This window comes from Protopterus annectens, chromosome 3.part0, assembly GCF_019279795.1.
Source record: "Protopterus annectens isolate FY-2018-M chromosome 3.part0, PAN1.0, whole genome shotgun sequence".
Classification (NCBI taxonomy): Eukaryota; Metazoa; Chordata; order Ceratodontiformes; family Protopteridae; genus Protopterus; species Protopterus annectens.
Window position 1 is genome coordinate 530,921,743 of NC_056731.1, and position 21,673 is coordinate 530,943,415.

The 21,673-nt window shown below is 41.1% G+C and overlaps 1 protein-coding gene across 1 annotated transcript in view; it reads right to left on the reverse strand.

Annotated features, from left to right (window-relative positions):
- The window catches only part of ABHD5 (abhydrolase domain containing 5, lysophosphatidic acid acyltransferase), a 774,004-nt gene that overhangs the window by 510,622 nt on the left and 241,709 nt on the right, over nt 1–21,673 (reverse strand). The window contains exon 3 of the mRNA XM_044064943.1: nt 3,535–3,907. Coding sequence (XP_043920878.1) covers nt 3,535–3,907 — 373 coding nt within the window. The remainder of the gene's footprint in view (nt 1–3,534; nt 3,908–21,673) is intronic.

A 21,673-nucleotide genomic window follows, 5' to 3' on the forward strand; every position in this document is an offset into this window, starting at 1 on the left:
TTAACTATTTAAGTACTTCACTTTTCAATGATCTTCAGTTTGATGAAGTCTTCTTTTAAAGCAGAAAGACAAAAGTACTAAACTACTTAAGTATATTCAGTCAATTAAGTTTGGTATTTGTAATTTTGCCGTTTTTTTCTTTTTCATCAAAAAATAAATCCACTGAAAATACAGGTGACATATTTACAAAAAACAAGGGCAACTCATCCCCCACCTTACTTATCTGTCCTAACTCTAGGATCACATAACTGTTTGTAGAAAAAATCCTTGCAAGTGTGAAAAACAGCTGAACTACAATCATGCCCCAGAAATAAAACACTGTGGACCTGAAGACTTGATGAGCAGGAACAGGAAGACTGCAGTCATGCAGCTACCATTCACTGAATGACAGATCTCTTCCTTTCTAAACACCTTGACTCCAAGTAATACCATGCACTAGTCCCTCACCTCCACAGCCCATATGTCCATTATGAATGCAATGTTAATTCATGTTTTCATACGCATCACATACACAGACAACTTATTTTAATACCTGGGACTGTGACACTGTGCAGCATCATCTGCCACATGTTATCCATTATTGAATATAAAGGTCGGGTGGCATGATGCCAGGGTAATCCTATGGGCTAGGCTTGTAAATGCTCCAGGGCCATTAGCCTAGAACACACCTATGAACCTAAAGTACTTTTTACCCTTTATTTAGTTTAAATGTACCACAGTTTTAACGCAGTCCTTAAATTGTTGCCTATCTTCCAGTCATGCAGTTCTCATCACCTAACACCAAACATTCACATGCTTCCTTCAAGACCATCCCTGAATCCTTGCTCCCCAAACCAGCCCTTTAACCACTAATCAAAGCATACTACCCTTTCTGTATTAATATTCTACCTATGTGACACTAACTGCTCCTTCAGAGGACCACTGAGTGTTCCACTTTACTCCAGGTTCTCTCTGCTCCCTGCTTCTTCACTGACTCTCTTGCCAAACAATTTGTCCTCACATGCATAATGCTTTTTAGGCTAGTACTCCATTTACCCGTTATTAGCAGGCCTAACCTGCTTTAATCACAGTTGACAACAGCACTAAATCTACAAAAAAACAAGCAGTTCATTCTCCTCTGCCTCACTTTCTTTCAACTAAAGCCTCCCAAACATCATCTATTAAACAATTACAGGCTCTTTGTGGCTGTCCTCCTCCTTACCATCAATGATGCTCTTTTCCTAATGTCCAGCTCTAGTGCCTACCTTAACATCTTCCCTTCTGTCATCAAATTTAAACTTTCAGCAGATCCACTATTTGTCTGGTTATACTTGCATATTCTCGTCAGTGATTCTGCACCCCATGTCTGTCCTTAATATCTCTTTCCTTCCAATACCCACCTCCACCTTCAGCCCAGTTTTTATCATTCCTTGTTCTATCCTAAGAGCTACACCCCCCCCCATATCTTTTCATTCTATATTTCTGCATGTCGCATCATGACTACATTCCTTCACTGTCACACTAACATAATAAATCTTACCTGCTGCTATGTTTTCCATTCACCCACTAATTTATGTACATAACTGTCGATTCTCTGGTTCCACATTCAACCTAAATTATTCCTCTTGCTGTCATCACAACTGCCGACTTTCTTCTTTTTCTGCTTGGGCAGCCATACCTAATGGTGCATTTCAACAAGTTAGAGACTTTTTAGTTTTTAACTTGGTAAGCATGCTACACATTAAAAGTATTTCTAAAATAAATGCCTTCACCTGCCTCTTAGTCAAACTCTGTTTATGTTTGCAGAGATGTGTTACCTTTGTGAAATGACTGCTACTTTCAGTGAACTACTGTTCACTAAAATCATGTCACATTTGATGCAGACTTTTTCAAATTTCGGTAAATTCTTCCTATGAAGAATATGTGTAGAAGTAACAAGCTAGTGACAAAAAGTGGCTCAAATACTGTCACTGTTTAAAAAAAAAAGACTGCCACTTCATCAATGATAGTCCACTGTGATAAAAAGTGCAGCTTTCACAGTTTTATTCCTATTGACCAAGTCACACTGAAAACATGTAGAAAAAAATGTGGGTAATACTGACTATATCAGTGATTGTTTTCTTGGTTGCTGGAGGTGTTGGAAAATCACAGGATCATGCATCACAACTGTCCCTGATTTTTACTCAAACCTTAGCTCTGTCCCTCTTAATCCCTCCTAAAACTGGTGACTTTCAGAGAAAAGTTGAATTACACTTAATAAATAATGATAATAATTAAAGTTATAGACTTCTTTTATTTCAGAAAATGTATATTAATTCACATCCGATTATTCTGTTAATGTTTCAAGTTAACAGTGCTAATATTTTAAGTGTCCCTGATTGTCTCTGATTATTTCAGGATTTGTCCATGATTCTGTTGAGATTTATCCTTGACTGGTTGAGAGCACAGGATTAGAGATAAAGTCTATCTAATCCAGTTTTCACTTCAACTTGTCTGTAAGCATAGTGAAGGGATTAAAAACACTAACACTATAATGGAATCATATCTCAGCTGTTAGGATTTATACACAAGCACTATGGATTCTGGCCCTTAGATTTAGCCTTGCCACTACTGGATTTACTAATGTTCATCAAAGTCAAACCTGTTTTTGGCACATGCTTCGCTGAATAAACAAACTAAACATCCATCTTACATATTAACCTCCATCTCCATTACTCCTTATTTCGCTCCCCAAAATCACCCCATCCCCCCTGCTCAACTTACTCTATTCCTTCTCCCCTAGCTACCTCTAAACTTTTTTCTTCATCTCCAAACCTATAAGTACCTTTGGAATTACTGTCTCGGTTGATGTAATAATACAATACACATTACTAATAATAAACTTCCTAAGCATTTTATTTAAATTATTATGCTTTTGCTGTTATCACCTTTTGTTAGTAGACTTATAAATTATTGTGACTAATGCATGTGTTTTTTAACTTTCCTCTGTTTATTTTATGTTTAGTTAAATTGTCTGTACTAATTTGGAGCTTTTCTCCTTGGGCCTCCACTGAAAAAGGGCTTTAGCTCAGTCAGATATGCTATGGAATATGCCCATGCTATGGACTAGACTTCCCATACATGTCAAGCAGAGCGCCTTACTTACCATTTTCAAAAGAAATCTTGATGAGTGGATGGAAAATAGAAAATTCATCCCGGGGATCACTCCAGTGGCTCTACTCAACAGAGGCACTGGGAACTGAGGTCGGGTGGCATGATGCCAGGGTAATCCTATGGGCTAGGCTTGTAAAAGCTCCAGGGCCATTAGCCTAGTACACACCTATGAACCTATGGACATTCCCGATCAACAAATGTAAAATAAAACAAATAAATAAACCTTTGTGAAAAAATAAGTGTTCTACTTTCTCTCTGCTATTATTTTTAAAGGTTAGTAGTAGGATTTTGAATTTGAGAGGTATGAATGGAAGTTATGCTAAATTCTATTACGTTACAGCCTAGTGACCCTAAACCCTTAAGTAAAGCTTCTTATAAAAGGTACAAAAAAATTCAACTTACCAGGATGGGTACTTCAGAGAATAGGCAGCAGCTAAGTATCCACCAAGGTTATGGCCAATTATTATCATTTTCTCCAGTCTTGCTTTTGTTCTCCACTCCTCTATTGACTCTACAAATTGGTTTTCTGCCTCTTCTGAATCATTACTGAACTTGGGCCTACTACTGAGTCCAAATCCCAGAAGGTCAAATGCATACACTGTCCTCTCTTGGCAAAGGGCATCAAGATTAAGTGCCCACAGTCCAATTCCACCGCCAAATCCATGGATTAGAACTAGCGGAGTTTTGCCGCTAATGTCTTTATTGAAAGTTAAAGTCCATATTCTGTTTCCATTTGATATTCCAATATATCGTTTTGTATAGTTACTTGTGACACCTGTGAAACAAACAAACAAATTAAGTACACACATAGGATTAATATTTCTGGAAAAATGTCCTTTATCAGTCAAAATTTTGGTAGACCAAATTATTAAATTAAGGTGTACTTTGGTTTAAAAAAAGTCTTCTATTCACACATTTCCTGTATTACCTTTTCTGTTTAAACATTTTCAGCTTGGTGAGGCATATGGTAAATAGGCATATAATGCCAACTGCTGCTACCAGTTTGTGTGACACAGACAGGGGCTACCATCTCATGATTTCAATATGTGATAGTATGGGCTTTAAATCAATACTGCTTGCCAGCAAACATGACATGAGTGGCCTAAACTTTATAAGGCAAAGCTGCACTGTTGCTTTGTAAAACTGCACACCCAAATAAGCTATACACTGTAAAGCTGAAGCTCAGTATTATAATCACTAAATCCCCAGGAATGAATCTACCTCATAATGACCCCAGTGCCTTTCAAAGCAATCTTAACAATAATAGAAACATGTCCAATATTTTACGTACACATTATCTCTCCAGTACCAACATCTCTTTACTGTCTTTATGGTAATGCTGCTGCCATCCAAACTCTAACACACCCCAAAACAAAATCACTATTTTCTCTCAAACTAAACCAACTGTCAGACATGTATGGTAACAATTGTTTTAAGCAGTTTCTCTGAAAAGGTGCAAGTCACAAAGTCTTCACAAATGCTCTTACACTTTTGAAGATCCACCACAGGGCCAGTAATCAAGGAGCCTCAATCCTCACCACTGGGACCTGTGGGGGGATGTTCACTGGAAGGATAACAGGTACACACACACTATTTCCAGATGCAGCTCTCTGCATCAAGAGCAATTTCCCTTAAGAGCATACTGAGACCACAATTAGTCCAGGGCTGGTTTCTCCCTCTTCCTCTAGATCCCCAATTAAGACTCCTCAGTTGCACAGCTATAGTGTTGAGATCTCAGCTGAATGACCAAGCCAATACCTCAAGCACCCTCTCTGTCCAAGGAGTGCTGTGTCCCTCCCAAGTAGCTGACACACATATTCTTTGAGGATTGATTTACACATACACACACACACACACACACAAACACAACTGGGAAAGGCTGGCATGGGTTTACTAGCCATGCCCCCTTCTGCCAAGACTATAAGGTAGTTACCACTGCCACCAGCTTCTCCTTATCAGCTACTTTAGGGCCCTTAACAAAGGGCATCCAATCATATTGTGCATTAATACTAATACAAATGGTGGTCTGACCAACAGCAAGAAGTGTCCCACACAGTGTCACCAAATAAATATGCAAGTGCTCTCAAAACGTAAATATCTCCACAAAGATCAGCCACAATGAAAGGTTTAAATATGTTTAATAATAAATAATAAAAGAACAAGACAATACTAAATATACATTCACAGTGACATCAGAGTTCAAAACCTTAAAATAACATTGCAGTACAGACGCACACAAATAAAGAAACACAAAATCCAAACTAAGCTTTGCTATACTCCTGACTGAATCTAAAGAGAGTTACTATACCCTACCAACTTCCTTAGAGCAAGGCAGATGTGGGGAATGGTGCTTCTTGTTGTTGTCAGGTCCAAGACAGAATTGCTCAGTCTCACTTCTTAAAATAATATCTAAAATATTACTGCTGGGATAGCTTGCAGAATTACATCATTTCTGGTCATCTGGCTTCTAGTTCGGATGCAAACCCCAACTGCTGGCAATTGGCAGTATTTAACATTTACCTGTACAAATACATAAACAAGGGCTTTTGCTCAGATCTTTGGCAGGTGCTGGAAGTCATAAAACAACTGCATTCCTTCATGCTTCCAAAGTAGCAATTATTTCATCCCAAAGACAATACAGAAATCTTCCTAGTACAGACTATGTCTCAATCTGCACTGAAGTATCTTTATGGCTTATCCTATTAAAGTAACTTAATTTCAGATATTTTTCTAAAGTTTATTGGAATGAGGTTAACCAGATACATTTAAACAGTTACAAAAGTGCATGTACATTTTTCTGGTCTCTTCCAGTAGGGCACATTGTGGATACATTTTAAGCACAAGTACTTTACAAACACCTTTTCAACACAAACATATGTACAAAGGAGGTTGATATACATGACATAACAGTTCTACTACATTTGTAACAATGCATCTTATAAAATTAGTTTGATATTCACAAATGACATATAGTTATTTAAAAAATTCCAGCTAGCTGTGCTGGCAGTACCTCCTTTTGTCACAATATTGATAAATAAGCCACCAGCCACACACATTTAAAATCTAATAATAAACTGAAATAAAATTAAGCAAATGTAGTTTGTAAAATCAAATACACGAATGGCCATTAACTTGCACAAAAAATACAAAGTAAAACATTTTTAAGCACAGATGGCATACAGAAGAACTCTGTCAAAACACCTAGACTTATTGCTAATAGCAAACTGAAACACACATGGTTTTCTATCTTTCATTTACAAGTCCAAACAGTAATTGCACAATTTCTCTGGCACACTTCAGCAAGAGCGTTAAGGATACAACCCACTTTTGCAATTGTCAGAAGAAAGCATACCTCAAGGTCTGTTTTAAGAGTATCAGGTCCTGTATTTCTTTCTTTGGTTTAAATTTGGATGATACTTTTCCAGCTTCCACAATCCTTAACTGTAGGTGGCGAGTCCAAATAAGATATTGCAAATGTGTGGATATACAGATTTAGTGTCAGTTTCTAACAGTCCTGCTAACGTTCCACTGAAACTAATCACTTACTCAGTGCTATTTAACTTTTTTTGTTTTGAGATCCTTTACATGCTATATATTTTCATGCTGCAAGATTTACAACCACGACAGTTTTTATTACAAAATATAATTACACTTTGACAAAATAGCTTTTTTCACTCTTCTCTCCCTTAATGTTAGGCCTAAATCAAGCACTCTGGAGGAACCCTCAAAAAAAAAAAAAAAAGTTTAGTATAAATGGCATATCTCACAATTTGTTTTGAAAGTCTTTCAGCATTTCTGATGACAAGACTGAATACTTTTGCCATTTCCACCTAGCATCTCTCTGCTTTGGTTTGGCCAATGGGCAAGTATATTTAAGTGATGCTGTACTAGTTTGGTACACCATGGCTTAGCAGTGACTGTTTCTCCAAATTTCTGTAATACTGTTTGGAGCTCTTGAATCTGCATACAGATGATTAGACAAGATGGAGTCTTACTGAGGAGCTCTATATCTACTATCAGATCCCCTTCCAATTCCTCTTGTAAATTCCTGCATTTATTAAATTTCACAGTAGGGCTTCATCCTACTAACATCGTAAAGTCTGTGTTTCTGCCTCTTGCCTGTCAACTCTACAACATAACTGATATCACTTATCTTTCAGCCCTCCTTCTCAACCTCCATCCAAGGCTACCTGCAGCTTATTCGGTTGAAAAGGAGCAAGCATCATTACCTTTTTTCCTGCTGAATAATTTTGGGTTCTCGCTGTCTAACAGTACTAGCGATTCTGCTGCTGCTGTGCTCATGCCAGGTGCTCATTTTCCAACCAATCTTCCTAAGCTTAGTCCTGACATTTGTGGTGAGTGGTGAATTATGTCCAAGGGCCCACTCACCTAGTCATCATATAGTAGCACAAATGGCAAAAAGTATGTAATCTTCAGGCACCTCTTTGCAGGTGTAAAATGGAGATGGCTACATATTAGTGCCCCTCCCGGCTAAAATAACTTGCAAATGGTCTCAGTGTTGTCTGACTACTGCACTTAACCTCACCAAACAATTTGAGGATGGCAGAATGTAGTCTTTAAGTGCTTTACCCCAAAGTGCTCCAAAAACAGGTCTGGTACAAAACGTTAGTCACCCCGTCCATCAGTATTTTCTCATAGAAAGCCCACTCATTTTTTCTGGCTCAACGGAAGATGAAGCACCATCTCAGGGTACCTATTGCCATAGTCTGCTACCAGTACTAAGATACAGCACTTATCTGTAATGCTTGTGGTGCTACCAGAACCCAGAATGTCAATATTTACCGTCTGAAATGGATCTTCAATAACAGTCAACAGCACAAGCAGTCTTACCTTTGTATGCTGCCTTGCCAATGTTTGGACACTGATCACACTGGTTCATAGGTTTGTATTGGGCAGTCAGTTTAGTAGACCATTAGCAACATAGCTACTGCAGTTCCCACTACTTACTTCCATATCCAATAAGAGCCTAAGATAGCAGCCAACAGATGAAACTATTGATTCCAATACACTTATTAAGGCTGGCATTAGAGAGTAACGAAGCTACTTTAGCATAGACTGGGAGGCTGTCCCCTAGCAGGGTAGCATTTGAGAGAAATCTCTATCATGCAAACAGCTTCTGTTTATAGTACAACAGACTCTGTTCTTTTGAGTGGGTATTGGTGGTGCTAAGAATTTTTGAATATGTAAAAGGTAAAATATGATTGTGCCTTATTACCTTGCAAGCCAAGCAGATACATCATACTGATGCTTGTTAGACACACAGTACAGTGATAGGGCTTTCAAATGCTCTGTATAATTTAAGATGCTCATGTTCAAGATATCCTTGGTTTGGTTTCTTGAGTTTGGTAATATGTTACAAGCATTAATAAACTTTAGTCATGGGCAATAATGCCCTTCTACCCTGTCAATAAATGAAAATGATCATAAGCATAAGTGCTCAAGCTGTTCTGAAAAATATCCAAACAAATGCTTGCTTTAATACAATTTGGTAGTCTACTCCATGTATCAGTTATTATTCTCAGAAAAGCAATTAGTATAGCTCTCATTCCTATATAATCTCCTACACAAATTGCCTGATTATTCTCTACTGCGTTAGGACAGGGCATTGTCTTCTACTATGGACCTAATTAGGGAGGAGTCGATAAAGGCAGTAATTTCCTTGGTTTTGGAGGATATACCTTTAGTAATTAGTTGAGGTTTCCTAGCAAAAGTTGATACATTGCTGTCAAAGGACAGCTCATTTTCTACAAACATGCATATATCTCTAATAACAATGTTAACACTGAAAGTGGTGTCGTTTATGTGGTTGGTACAGGGTTATTTTTTTTTCTTCTTAGAGAGTCTAATACTGTAATTAATATTAAGTCCGTGACCTTGACAGCAGGAATTAGTGTAGGGTGCCTCCTTCTGCAGAATATGGGTATGAGTCAGTTAAACTTTGTCAGCAGTGCATGCCTTGCAGTACCCTGCCAAATCATTTTGTAATTCCTGCCCAACGAAACTTTTCCATAAGCCTCCTTTTACTACTTTTCATTCCCAAATGACATGAAAAATTACTATCTTGGCTATGTCCAGAAGTATCTGATGACAGACCCATGAAACTACCAAATACTTTACCACCTTTTCTAGCCCTCATTAAGGAGCCCTTTCACTGTGCAGATACCCTTGTCCCAGTGTACAGATTCCTGGGCTACCTTCCTCAGATCCTGTAAGGAGAACATCTGGAAGCTTTGGCTGTCTCAACTTTATCTTTCTGAACTTTTCCAGTTCCCCTTCCAATGGAAGTCTAACACTAATGACAACAGTGTCTCGGAGTTAGACTTCTTAGTACCAATTATCTCTTCTCCTGAAGTAGCCCCATCCACAGGATGTTGATTACCTTCTGACAGCTACAGCTCATGTTTAAGTTTCTTACTGTACTACCAAGCTCTTTAACTGAGCAGAAGCCCCATCGGTGTGGTCCCTGTTTATGTTTCCCCCATGCTACCTTCCTCACATGCTTGTCTCTACAGCTGGCTGAGTGTAACTACATGAACATGAAGTACAGTGGCAAATTCATTACATTAGAATATCTGCCAGTATAGCAAACATCTCTACTCACTCTTCTCAGTCCAAATGAGCCCTGGCCAATGAAACCTGAAAATGTGTTCCTCCAATGGACTTATTGGAGTGAACTGCTTGGGAAGTAACATTTCTTACAGCTACAGTCTTAATAATAATTATGTCTGCTGCAGTATCCCTCTTACCAATTGTTTCTTTGCCCTTTACAAGAACAGAGTGCAGGCCCTTGTAATAACCTGGAGCAGTTGCAGTTTCAAGACAAATGACAGCTATTGTGGGTGCTTCCTCTGTTAGCTCCATCACATGACTTTTGTCCTCCACCCTGTTATTGTGGACACTGGGACCATACATCCCCAAGTTCATTACAGTTAAAGCATTTTTATAAGGTTCTAGCACATTCTTCAGCCAGTGTTTATACCCTTTGCTTGAGGAACATGCTGTGAAGATTTGGACTCCCCAAAGACTCTGTTATACCCAAAGATAGCATTCTTGTACAGTTCTGCCATGCAGGCAAGATACAATCATGTTTGCCCATATCCTCAGCAGTCTTACACTCCAGATCTGTCAACCAGATGTTCATGTTCATAGAAAAATTACTGAGTTTGCATAATGGTTAAGGCACTTGCCTCCCATGCACAAGGTACAAGGTTCAGTTCTGATCTCCAGTCACTGCCTGTATGGAGTTTGCATATTTTCCCTGGGTCTCTGCGTGGTTCCTCCCACTGCTCAAAAACATGCTGAGTGTTTCCACCTCAAACTCACCCAGGAACGGAACTATGGGAAGCAGCACAGTCTCTAGATGCTGCTCTGTGGGGGGCATAGATCTGTACAGACCCACTGGTTTGGAAATCAATTGTGGTGCATGCTATCCTCAAAACAGGAGAAGATGGATCACAGACTGCACACTGTGTTAGGACTAGCCACTTGACAGTGTAAAAATTAGCATTAGGTGATTCAGTCATATTAACTAATGTTGCCAAATTGTCATGGGTATTTTCCAGTGATAAGCGAGTTGAGGAACAGACCTAGTCTGACCTATGCCAGGGACCCACACTAACAGTGGGAGGGGTGTATATGCCACTGCTGGTCAGTGTATGCCTACCATAAAGCCCAGCAGCCCTGGGTCAATAAGTTACCAGTCAGCTGATGTCCTGGGATAGCTCTGTTGAGCAAAAGCTGGATGTTAAATCAGTCAACCTACCAAACGTGAATTAAGAAATGCTACACTGAATGTAGGTTCAATAACAGAATGCAGCTTGGAAGTGGATGAAGTGATGGTAAGGAAGAAGCTAGACATTCTATGTCTCCAGGAGACAAGATGGAAGGGCAATGCAGCAAAGCCACTTGGAATGGGGTCCAGAGTCTACTACACAGGTGAAGGACAAACTAGAAATCATGTGGGAATTGTGATGAGGGAGAAGCTTCAAAAGGCAGTGAGAGATGTCATCAGAATTAGTGAGACTCATGGCAATCAGACTCCAGTGTAAGAATAGGGTAATTTTCATAATCTCAGCCTATGCCCCACAGCAGGGTTGTAACAGTGAAGAGTGCACTCTGACAGCAGCTGCATGACCTACTAGACAAAGGCAGAACAACATGAACTGGTGTTGATAATGGATGACTAGAATGCACATATCGAGACAGACAAGACAGAACAGAACAGGATGACTGCCTTGGTCCACATGGCTGGGAGAATAGGAATAAAGGACAGGCCATTCTGTCCGGCAAATGCCTTGTTGGGGCCAACACATGGTTCAGCAAGGGAGTTACAAATGACATATGTGGCCAGCATGTTACTCTGGTAGACTTCCTCACATTAAGGAAAGGGCACTGGGATGAATCAGTGATTGCAAAGTCATCTCCAGTAAAACAGTCAGCCACAAAATAAAAATTACTGTTTACCACAATCAGCTGCAAACACTGGTCACAGAAGGATCTAAGGTCAACAGAGACTAGGCTGAAGACCTGGAAAATGACTGGAGAAAAAGCATGAGTTCAATGGCTTACTCAGGGCTCTAGTACCGCAGAAAAGGATGAAATAGGTGGCGTCGAAGAATGGCAGCATCTAAAAACAGCAGATGTGAGGATTACAGAACAGGTATATGGCCAAGCCAGGTATTGAAATAAGGTACATAAGGAAAGATAATGGTGGAATGCAGAAGTCCAGGAAGTCAACAAAAGAAGGGAGGATTGCAGGAAAAAGTGGAAAGTGGAAAAGTCGATCCAGGCTAAGAAGGAATACTGATTAGCTAACAAAGAAGCTAAGAGAGGATTTGTAAAAAAACAAGGCATCAGAGGCACTCTACCAGTTTCGGGAAAGGGACTCAGTAGATGGCACAAAAACTATCAAATTGCAAGGCAAAGACAGAAAGATAAAGAAGAGAGTCAAGGGATGCTAACAACAACCTGCTCACCAGCCCTTATGAAATCAAAAGCAGATGTAAGGAGTACTTTCAGCAGCTTCTGCATGAAGAAAGCCCCAAGAAGATGTAATGTCCCAGACACAGACAAGCTGAAAGAGTAAGGGGAAGAGGAAATCACCCTAGAAGTGAAAACAGCACCAAAGAAAATGAAGTCAGGGAAAGCAACAAGCTCACATGAGGTCCCAGCAGATATGATCAAGATGTTGGGAGAGTTATTGGATGAATGGCTTCTAAAGCTACTCGTAGCTGAAAAGAGAAAGACATATTCCAGATTACTGCAGAATAAGCATACCAGTGCCAGTGTACAAGAACGAAGGAGACAGCAACAACTGTGGGCAGTACAAAGGTATCAAATTCCTATCACACTGCATGAAGGTTTTGGAGAGGATGATTGAAAATCGAATATTCAGAGTAGTAGAAAGTAAGATGGAGATGAATAGTTTGGATTCAGATCAGGAAGAAGCACAACTGACCTGATATTTGCAGTGAGAAAGATATTTGAGATGAAGCTAGAGATGAGGAAAGAGTCCAACTGAGCATTCCTAGACTTGGAGAAAGCATATGACAGAGAACCAAGAAAGCTGATTTGGGCAGTTCTAAGGTGGTATGAAGTCCCAGAAACACTGATAGAATAAGTACATGCTATGTACAAAGATCCAATTATGAACAGTGTTTGGTTTCTCAGACGGGTTCCCAGTGGGAGTGGGTGTGCTTCAGGGTTCTGCTCTGAGCCCATTGCTGTTCATATTTGTGATGGACTAAATCAGCAAACTAGTTGGAGGGGACAGATCAACAAAGTTTTTATATGCAGGTGATATGTCATTACAGACAGAGTCTGAACAAGAGCTTCAGCAAATGACAGGGGACTGGAACACAAAACTGAAGGCACAATGTATGACACAGTACAGATAAGACAGTTGTTATGGCAGAATCAGAAGCAGCTGAGAACTGAGATAGAAGGGAAAATAGTGGAATAAGTTAACAGCTTCAAGTATCTGGGAGGGGTGGTCGAGGAGAAGGGAAGTCTGAATGAGGGGGTCAAAGCTTGAATCAGAGGGATTGCAGCCAAGTGGCATCGAGTGCCAGGTGCAGCATAGGGCAAAAGAAGCTGAAAAGTAAGGTGTACAAAAACAGTGATGCAACCAATACTACTGCAAGACATGGAAACTTGGGCAGTAAAGGTAGAACAGTTGAGGAAGCTGGAGATGAAGTGCCTAAGATGGGTGGTAGGATGCACACTGTGGAACAGAAGACAAAAAGAGTACATAAGAGCAGAAGACAAAGCAGCTCCAACTGTAGAGAAGGTCAAAGAGAACATATTGCAATGGTTTGGGCACATGTGCAGAAAAGCAAAAAACAATCTGGTGAAGATGATTTCGGACAGACCTGACGAAGGGAAGAGGAGACAATGGCATCCAGCAAAGAGATGAATGGATTGTGTGAGAGAAAATGTTGAGATGCTTACGCATGACTCTCAGAATACAGTGGAGTGGCATTGAATTGAGAGAGATGGTCACAGTTGTCACAACACCCCAACCCCATGTAGAAAATGGGGAAAAAAGGAGGTTGATGAGATGAGGAGAAGTCCTGAGTACTTTGCTACCTTATAAAGTCTGCAAACATTTCAAAAGTAATGACATCCACTCATCTATGTAGGAAAGTGGTTATTTCATGAAATCACTAACATAACCCTCTAACTCTCACATGTTCTTTAAACTTTACTTACAAGCTTCAGGAGTAAGCCTAAAACAATCAAAGAAACAGCTTTTAACGCATGAATAACATACAGTCAGAATAAGATATTTTGACAAATCATTTCATTGTCTTACCCATGAGACGTTAACAACCTCACACATTGCTCCTGGTTAATTTGTTCATTATACACATGCCTCAAACTAACGCAGTCTGTCATAGTTTCAAAAAAAAAAATAGCAATGACCTTGGTACTCGTGGCTCAGTTTTCACCCTGCTACTCATTTGCCTTAGGTGAAGTGTAAACTCTCTCTCATTGATGCGGCTACTTCTTCTGCACCTCATGGTGGTACTTTCTTTCCATCTCTGCTGCCTGTTTTTGCTTCCTTTATACCTCAGGCTGTTTTAAATCTCTCAGTTGTCTCATTGTCCAGATATTTCATTTCCAATTCTATTTTATTTACAGATCAGTCTAGATTTCATTTAAGGTCATCATGGATGGAATGAGTTGCTTTGCTGCACTTACAGCCATTAATTACAGGAACTTTGTTTACCTTATATGCCAGAAATGTCGTGTATGTGTATGCAAATACATGTGTGTGTCATATGTTAATTTTGCGGGTTTCCATCATTTAGAATTATGTTCCTCCGTACCCAGTATGTGTGATTGTTTAACATTTTCTGTGCATTTGGCCTGGGTTATACCTGAAAAGGATCCATGAACCAGCCCACCACTTGCAAGTAAATGCATAAATAAATATTCAGCTTTCATTTTAAGTAGGGTCCAGGTTGCTCTGTTGTCTGCAGATAACACATATGCACCTATGCACCTTGAAACTTGTAACAGGTCTTCAATATGAATACTCTAGTCTTACAGTCTTGATAACGAACATTGTTCTTAGTTTAGAATTCAGACTGTAAGGGCAGAGCTTGAATAGCTAACTGAAGGCAGCAAGTTTTTAGAGCTCCATAAACTAGTATAGAATACAGGAATTCATTTAATATTTTCCTAACAAAAACATCCATAACAGAAAGATGAAAGTATGAAATATAAATTTACAAACTTTGGTGGATTTCTGTAAGAATTTTCCTGTCAAAGTATATTGGAGACTATTACAACTGGTGGAAACTCGAAGAACACTCACTCTGGTATTAAAAAGGGGACTACAACTTGTGACTACTACATTGCAAGAACTGTCACTGAAAATGGATGACTTTAAAGAAAACCTGCAGAATCTGAAGGAGACTTGTAAAAAGCAAACAGATGTATTTAAAGAAATGCTTCAACAACATCAAACTAAATTAACAAATACAGAAACGTCTTTAAGTGATACTGAAGGAAGACTCAAGGAAGAAGAAAATCAGAAAGCCATTCTCCTCAAACAAAACACTTGGCTTCTCAATAAAGTGGATGACTTAGAAAACAGGGAGAGAAGGACAAACATCATTATATTTGGTCTGTCGTCAAAAGCTGAAGGCAAGACATCATTTATTTTTTAAACTCATGGATTCCAGAAATATTAGACATTAAAGAGGGTTTCTCATTTGGCATTGAAAGGGCTCACAGAGCCTTGGGAAATTAACATCAGCAACGTCAGCCTTGTCTTCTACATTACCAAGATCAATTATAATAAAGTTTCTATCTTTTATGGATAAAGAACTAGTACTTAAAACAGCGTGGAGAAAAAGTCCTTTAAAATATAATCAAACCTTAATGTTTGTTTGTGTCTTTCGGCTTTTCCCGGTTAGGGGTCACCACAGCGGAACTCCAGTCTGCTAATGATTGGCAGCTGATTTTTACGTACCGGCTTGCCAGGCCTGATGCACAACCTTCAACGAAGGTACGCCCATTCACGCATGTCTCCACGCAGAAGACGTTCTAGCTGAGAATCGAACCGGACAGCGTCTTACTGTGAGGCGACAACGCTACCGCAGCACCACCACCGCGGGTATAATCAAACCTTAATAAGGTTTGACCATGACTACTCTGCTACTAAGTACTGTAACAAAGGAAAAAGGCATGGCCACTAATTAAATTACTAAATCAAAATAATAATACATCTCAGCTGGCTTTTCCTGCAAGAATCAAAATATTGCAGTTAAATGAAATGAGAACATTCAATAACCCGGAAGAAGCTTCCTTATTCATCAAAAACAATAACATCATATCTATTCCTGAAGATATCGATTGGTCATCCCCCTCCTTGAAGAGAAAATACAGTTTTGTACCTACCATAAATGTAGATGTTCGAGTGTATACCCTGCTGCAGTCATCACACTTGGGTTATCCTGTCGTCAGGCGGTCCCGCAGTCGGCCTGAATTCCAAAGTCTTGGTCCGGCGTCGGTTGCTGTCACTTCTTCCCTGACGTCAGTGCGCCAGGGGTATATAGGAGGCATCCCACGCCATTTTCTTCAGTTTTTCTTGCCCCAGATGTCAGGTGCCCCCCAAAATGGTGGTCAGTAGATAGTACCAATAATAAAAGTTTAGCACAAACAAAACATCCTCCAGCTATAAGCAAATACACCACAAAGGTAGTATCAGATTTTAAGGCATCGAAAGGTTATAGTTAGATAGGTCAGAGGGGATGGAGGGAGGGTAACCTGGACTGCAGCAGGGTATACACTCGAACATCTACATTTAAGGTAGGTACAAAACTGTACTATGTTCATTGGGTTACCCTGCTGCATTCATCACACTTGGGTAGAATCCCAAAGCTAAGGATGGGAGTTGGAGTCAAACAGGGTTAGAGGAGGCTAGAAGGCCCTGCAAAACTGCAGTGGCGAAGCCAGCTCTAGTCTTAGAGTAAAGTGGTAAGTGATTGTGTTTGGTGAAGGTGTGTACTGAACTCCAAGTTGCAGCTTCCAAAATATACTTGGTTGGCACCCCCCCGAGGAAGGCTGTAGATGTAGCTGCTGCCCTGGTAGAGTGGGGCCTTATGCTAGCAGGAACTGGTTTTCCATGGTGGGTGTAGCAAAAATGAATGCAATGCCCTATCCATTTGGAAATGGTCTGTTTTGAGAGCCTTTCCTTGTGAAGCTGTAGTATAGGATACAAGGAGCTGGTCAGATTTTCTGAAAACCTTAGTCTTATCCAAGTAGTAACGTAGTTGCCTGTGAATGTCCAAGGAGTGCAGGAGTCTTTCTCCTTTGTTCTGTGGATTTGGAAAGAAGGTGGGTAAATGGATGGTTTGATTTAGAGCCACACTGGATACCACCTTAGGCATAAAGGAGGGGTTAGTTCGTAGAGAAACTCTGTCTTGATGAAAAATGAAGAAAGGCTCCACTGCCATTAGTGCCTGAAGTTCTGAGACTCTTCTGGCTGAAGTTGTTGCTAGCAGCAGGGCAGTCTTCCATGATATAAACTTTAAGTCAGCTGAGAAAGCTGGTTCAAAAGGAGGTAGCGTAAGTTTTTCCAGAACAAAACTGAGGTCCCAGGTTGGTGTAGGTGCTCTCCTGGGAGGCCTAATGTTTTTGGCCCCTCTGAGAAACTGCCTTAGAAGCGGATGTGAAAATAATGGAGGATCCGTGTTGTAGTGGGCTGAAACAGCTGAGGCGTGGATTTTAATAGATGAAAAAGAAAGACCTTTGTGTAACATCTCAGTTAAATACTGTAGAATCTGAGGTATGTGTGGCCGAAGGGTATTTTGGCCTTTAGCTTGGTTCCAGGCGCAAAACCTTTTCCATTTGTCCGAGTAGGCCTTCCTGGTGCTGGGCCTCCTGACTTCCAGAATAACATCCATAACAGCTTGAGGAAGAGGAGCTGGCTGGTTGCTGAGGTGATTTGCCATGCAGCCAAATTTAAGGTTTTGAGCTGGCTGTGTAGAATCTGACTGTCTTGCTGTGTGAGCAAATGAGTAATTTGTGGTAAAATCCATGGTGGGCCCTGGGTCATATTCCTTAATAGTGGGTACCAGTGCTGGCGTGGCCAGTCTGGGGCTATGAGTATCATTCTGGGTCGGTCCATCCTGACTTTCAGCAGCACATTTGTGAGAAGGGGCAATGGAGGGAAGGCATATACTGTCAGGTTTTTCCAACTGAATGAGAGTGTGTCCACTTTCCAAGCTTGATGGTGGAATGTCCTTGTACAAAATTTTGATAGCTGATACTTTTGGGGGCTGGCAAACAGGTCTATGTCTGGGTGCCCCCATTTTTGAGTTATCATTGCAAATACTTGTGGATCCAGTTTCCACTCGTGGGGATCCATGATGTTTCTGCTTAGGTCGTCTGCCAATGTGTTCTTTTTTTCCTGGCAGGAATTGAGCTTGTAGCTGAACTTGGTAAGCTAGTGCTGTGTTCCACAAGGTCATTGCTTGCCTGCATAGAGGGTAGGAGTGTGTACCCCCTTGTTTGTTTATGTACCACATTACTGTGGTGTTGTCTGTACTTATTGTAAGATGTCCTGGATGTAAGAGGTCCTTGAAGGCTGTCAGGGCATTCTGTGCAGCTAGCATTTCTTTTTGATTGATGTGCAGATTCCTTTGATCCGCAGTCCATATGCCTTGAACACACCGTCCTGCCATGTGTGCCCCCCAGGCATAGTCCGATGCAAATGTTGTCATAGTTTGCCTGGCTGGGGGCAAGGTGAAAGGCTGACCCTTGTTGAGGTGACATGCCTGTGACCACCACAGAAACTCTTGTTGAAGGCAGGGAATGAGAGATATCATTGTGTCCAAGCTGTGGCTGTGTTGAGTCCATACGCTTTTTAGGTACCACTGTAATTTCCTCATATGCAGTTTTGCAAATGGCATTAGTAGTATGCAAGATGCCATGAAGCCCAAGGCCTGCAGAATTTTTCTTGCAGGTCGTTGGGTCTTTGTTGCCATTGTTTTGAAGTATTGAGTCAGTTGTAGTTGTTTGTCTGGCGTCAGATAAGCCATCTGGGCCGTTGTATTCAAGCTAGCACCCAGGAATGTCATATTTTGTGAGGGTACTAGATTTGATTTCTTTTCGTTTACTGTGTACCCTAGGCAACTTAGAAGGTGTTTTACAAAAGCCAGATGTTGTAAGAGAATGTCCTTGCTTTCTGCTTGGATGAGGCAGTCATCCAGGTATGGGTATATTTGAATTCCTCTTTGTCTGCCATATGCAATTACTAGTGCCAGGCATTTTGTGAAGACCCTGGGCGCAGTGGATAAGCCAAAGGGCAGTGCAGAAAATTGGTAATGGGTTGAACCTGCAATGAAACGGAGGAATCTTCTGCAATTTTGTCTGATAGGGACATGCAGGTATGCCTCCTTGAGGTCCAACGTTACTAGCCATACTTTCTTGCGCAACATGGGAAGAAGCTGCTGTAGTGTTAGCATCTTGAATTTGGGTACTTGTAAGAAGATGTTTACAACTGAAAGGTCCAGAATGGGTCTCCAAGCATTGTCCTTTCTGGGGACTAGAAAGAGCCTTGAGTAAAATCCTTGGCCTTGCTCCCGTGTAGGTACCAGTTGAATGGCTCTCATGTCCATGCGAGCTGAAATTTGTTTTTGTGCCTCTGCCCATTGATTTTGTGGCAGGTTTGGCATTCCTCTTATCGTTGGCAAGGTGTGGAAATGGAATCTGCATCCTTGTGAAATAATGTCTAGGACCCGTTTGTCCTTTGTGACGATGCGCCAGTTGTCTGTAAAAAGTTCCTCCCAAGGGAGCTGTCAAGAGAGTTTTGCTTGGCAATTTGAGGTTTAAGTCATTGTGTTTGCCTTCTGGTAGTTTGGGACCTGTCTTCGCCTCCCTTCTGTGTTGCAGTGCCTCATTGTCGAGGTTTGTAATGGGTTTGTGCTTGTCCTCTGCCCCTTGGGCGTCTGTATTTACCCCTCTGTGGTCTGTCAGTAGCTGGAAAAGACCAATTTTTTGTTGGCCAATTTCTGCTGAAGCGTGGGGGCTGAACCTGTAAAAAATCTTTGACTGTCTGCATAGATTTTGCCTTATCCTCCATTTTCTTTAAGACTTCTTCTGCTATAACCCCAAATAGGACATTCTGCTGCAAGGGAGCATCTAGTAACTTTGCTTTAACATGATCAGGCAGAGTTTGTTCCTTTAATCAAGCATGCCTACGTATAACAGACCCAGGAACAGCTGCTCTACAGGAAGCTTCCAAGGAATCAAATCCACATTGTAAAGTATGTTTGCCCACTTGTTCAGCTGCATGCAACAGATCCTGCATTTCCTTCAATTCAGTCTTTTGAGGGTGTGTGCTCATCTTTTGTTTTATTTGAGACATTAGGAATTGCTGGTATTTAAGCATGTGAAATTGACAATTTAGTGCTCTCACAGCTAGAGTGGCTGAGGTGTAAACCTTCTTCCCCCACCTATCCAGTGCTCTGGAGTCCTTTCAGATGGTACTGGATTTTTAGCCAAGGAAGCCTTAGCCCCTTTGGGACCCTGGGAGATAGTCTCTGGGTCAGCAACAGGGCTTTTGTAAAGGAATTTGTGTGAGTCAGGCACTCTATAGTATCCATCTGGTTTGGCTAGAGCAGGAGGCAGAGAATCTGGATTTAGACTAGATTCTAAGTAAACATTATCCACAATGTCTAAAACTGGGGGGATAGCAAGTGGTCTGTGCTGGGGGAGAAAAAGAAACTCTCTGAGCCTTTTCTTTGAGTCGGAGTAGTCCTGACCTTCCCAGTGGAAATGTTCCCTCATGGTATGTAAGGTTTCCCCAAAGGAATAGTCTTCAGGGGGAGAAGCTGAGGGAATGGAGTCCTCAGCATCAGAATCTTCATAGGGGGGAAAGGAGTAATCTTGTTCCTCAGAGGAGCCTGAGGAAAAAGACACTTGATCAGAGGAGGCATAATCCTCCTCTTGTCTAGGCCTTTTGTCAGGTGGGGGTTGGGAACCCCTGATTAAAGAAATCAAGTCTTCAGCCATTTTAAGCATCTGTTTCTTAGGCATGGGGCCTTGAACTGGAGAATGAAGTGCAGTCTTTTTTTTCTTTAGAGGAGTCTTAAGTTTAGGATACGGTTTTATGGTGAGAGTCGTCGGTCTGAAGACACCTTCAGAAACCGAAGGGGTTTCTGCAGCACCGGCTTCTCCTTCTGCAATGTCGTCGGTAGGGCCTAAAGAAAATGGGTGCGTCGGCCTAGAACTCTCCGCCAGAGAATCCGAAGTGGTCTGGGATTCCAATTCTGCGGTAGCCAGGGGCTGCATAGGTGCCTCACTGAAAACCGGGGAACCGGTGACCGGCGCAGCTGAGGCCTCGGAGTCTGGCTTGGATCTAGGCTGCCTGTCCTTATCTTTGCGTTTTCTGTGCACGCCAGTAGTCGGTTGCTCCAACGGCATAGTGTAATTAAATTTTCTACCGAAGTAGTGTCGTGCGAAATCAAAGCGTCGCTTTATAGTTCGCTTATTGAACCTAGCACAAAACTGACAACCAGTGACGTCATGGTCTGGGCCTAGGCAAGGTATACAAAAAGAATGAAAATCCTTATGAGGTATTTGCTTCCCACAAGAAATACAATTGTTAACTTTTTCTGACATCGGTCTGAGGCAAGAAAAGTTTCACCAATGGGGTACTTAGCTTTATTGAAGACTTCGGATCTGAAATTCAACTTCGAAAATCTCAGGAGTCGGCCGACTGGCACTTGTGAACAATTCTGCTTCGGGCACCACACGGCAAAAAAGACTGAAGAAAATGGTGTTGGATGCCTCCTATTAACCCCTGGCGCACTGACGTCAGGGAAGAAGCGACAGCAACCGACGCCGGACCAAGACTTTGGAATTCAGGCCAACTGCGGGACTGCCTGACGACAGGATAACCCAAGTGTGATGACTGCAGCAGGATAACACGATGAACATCTACTGATAAGAATTCCTGGACTGATGTAAGAAAGAAAAAAGAAAACAACTGAATCTAAGATAG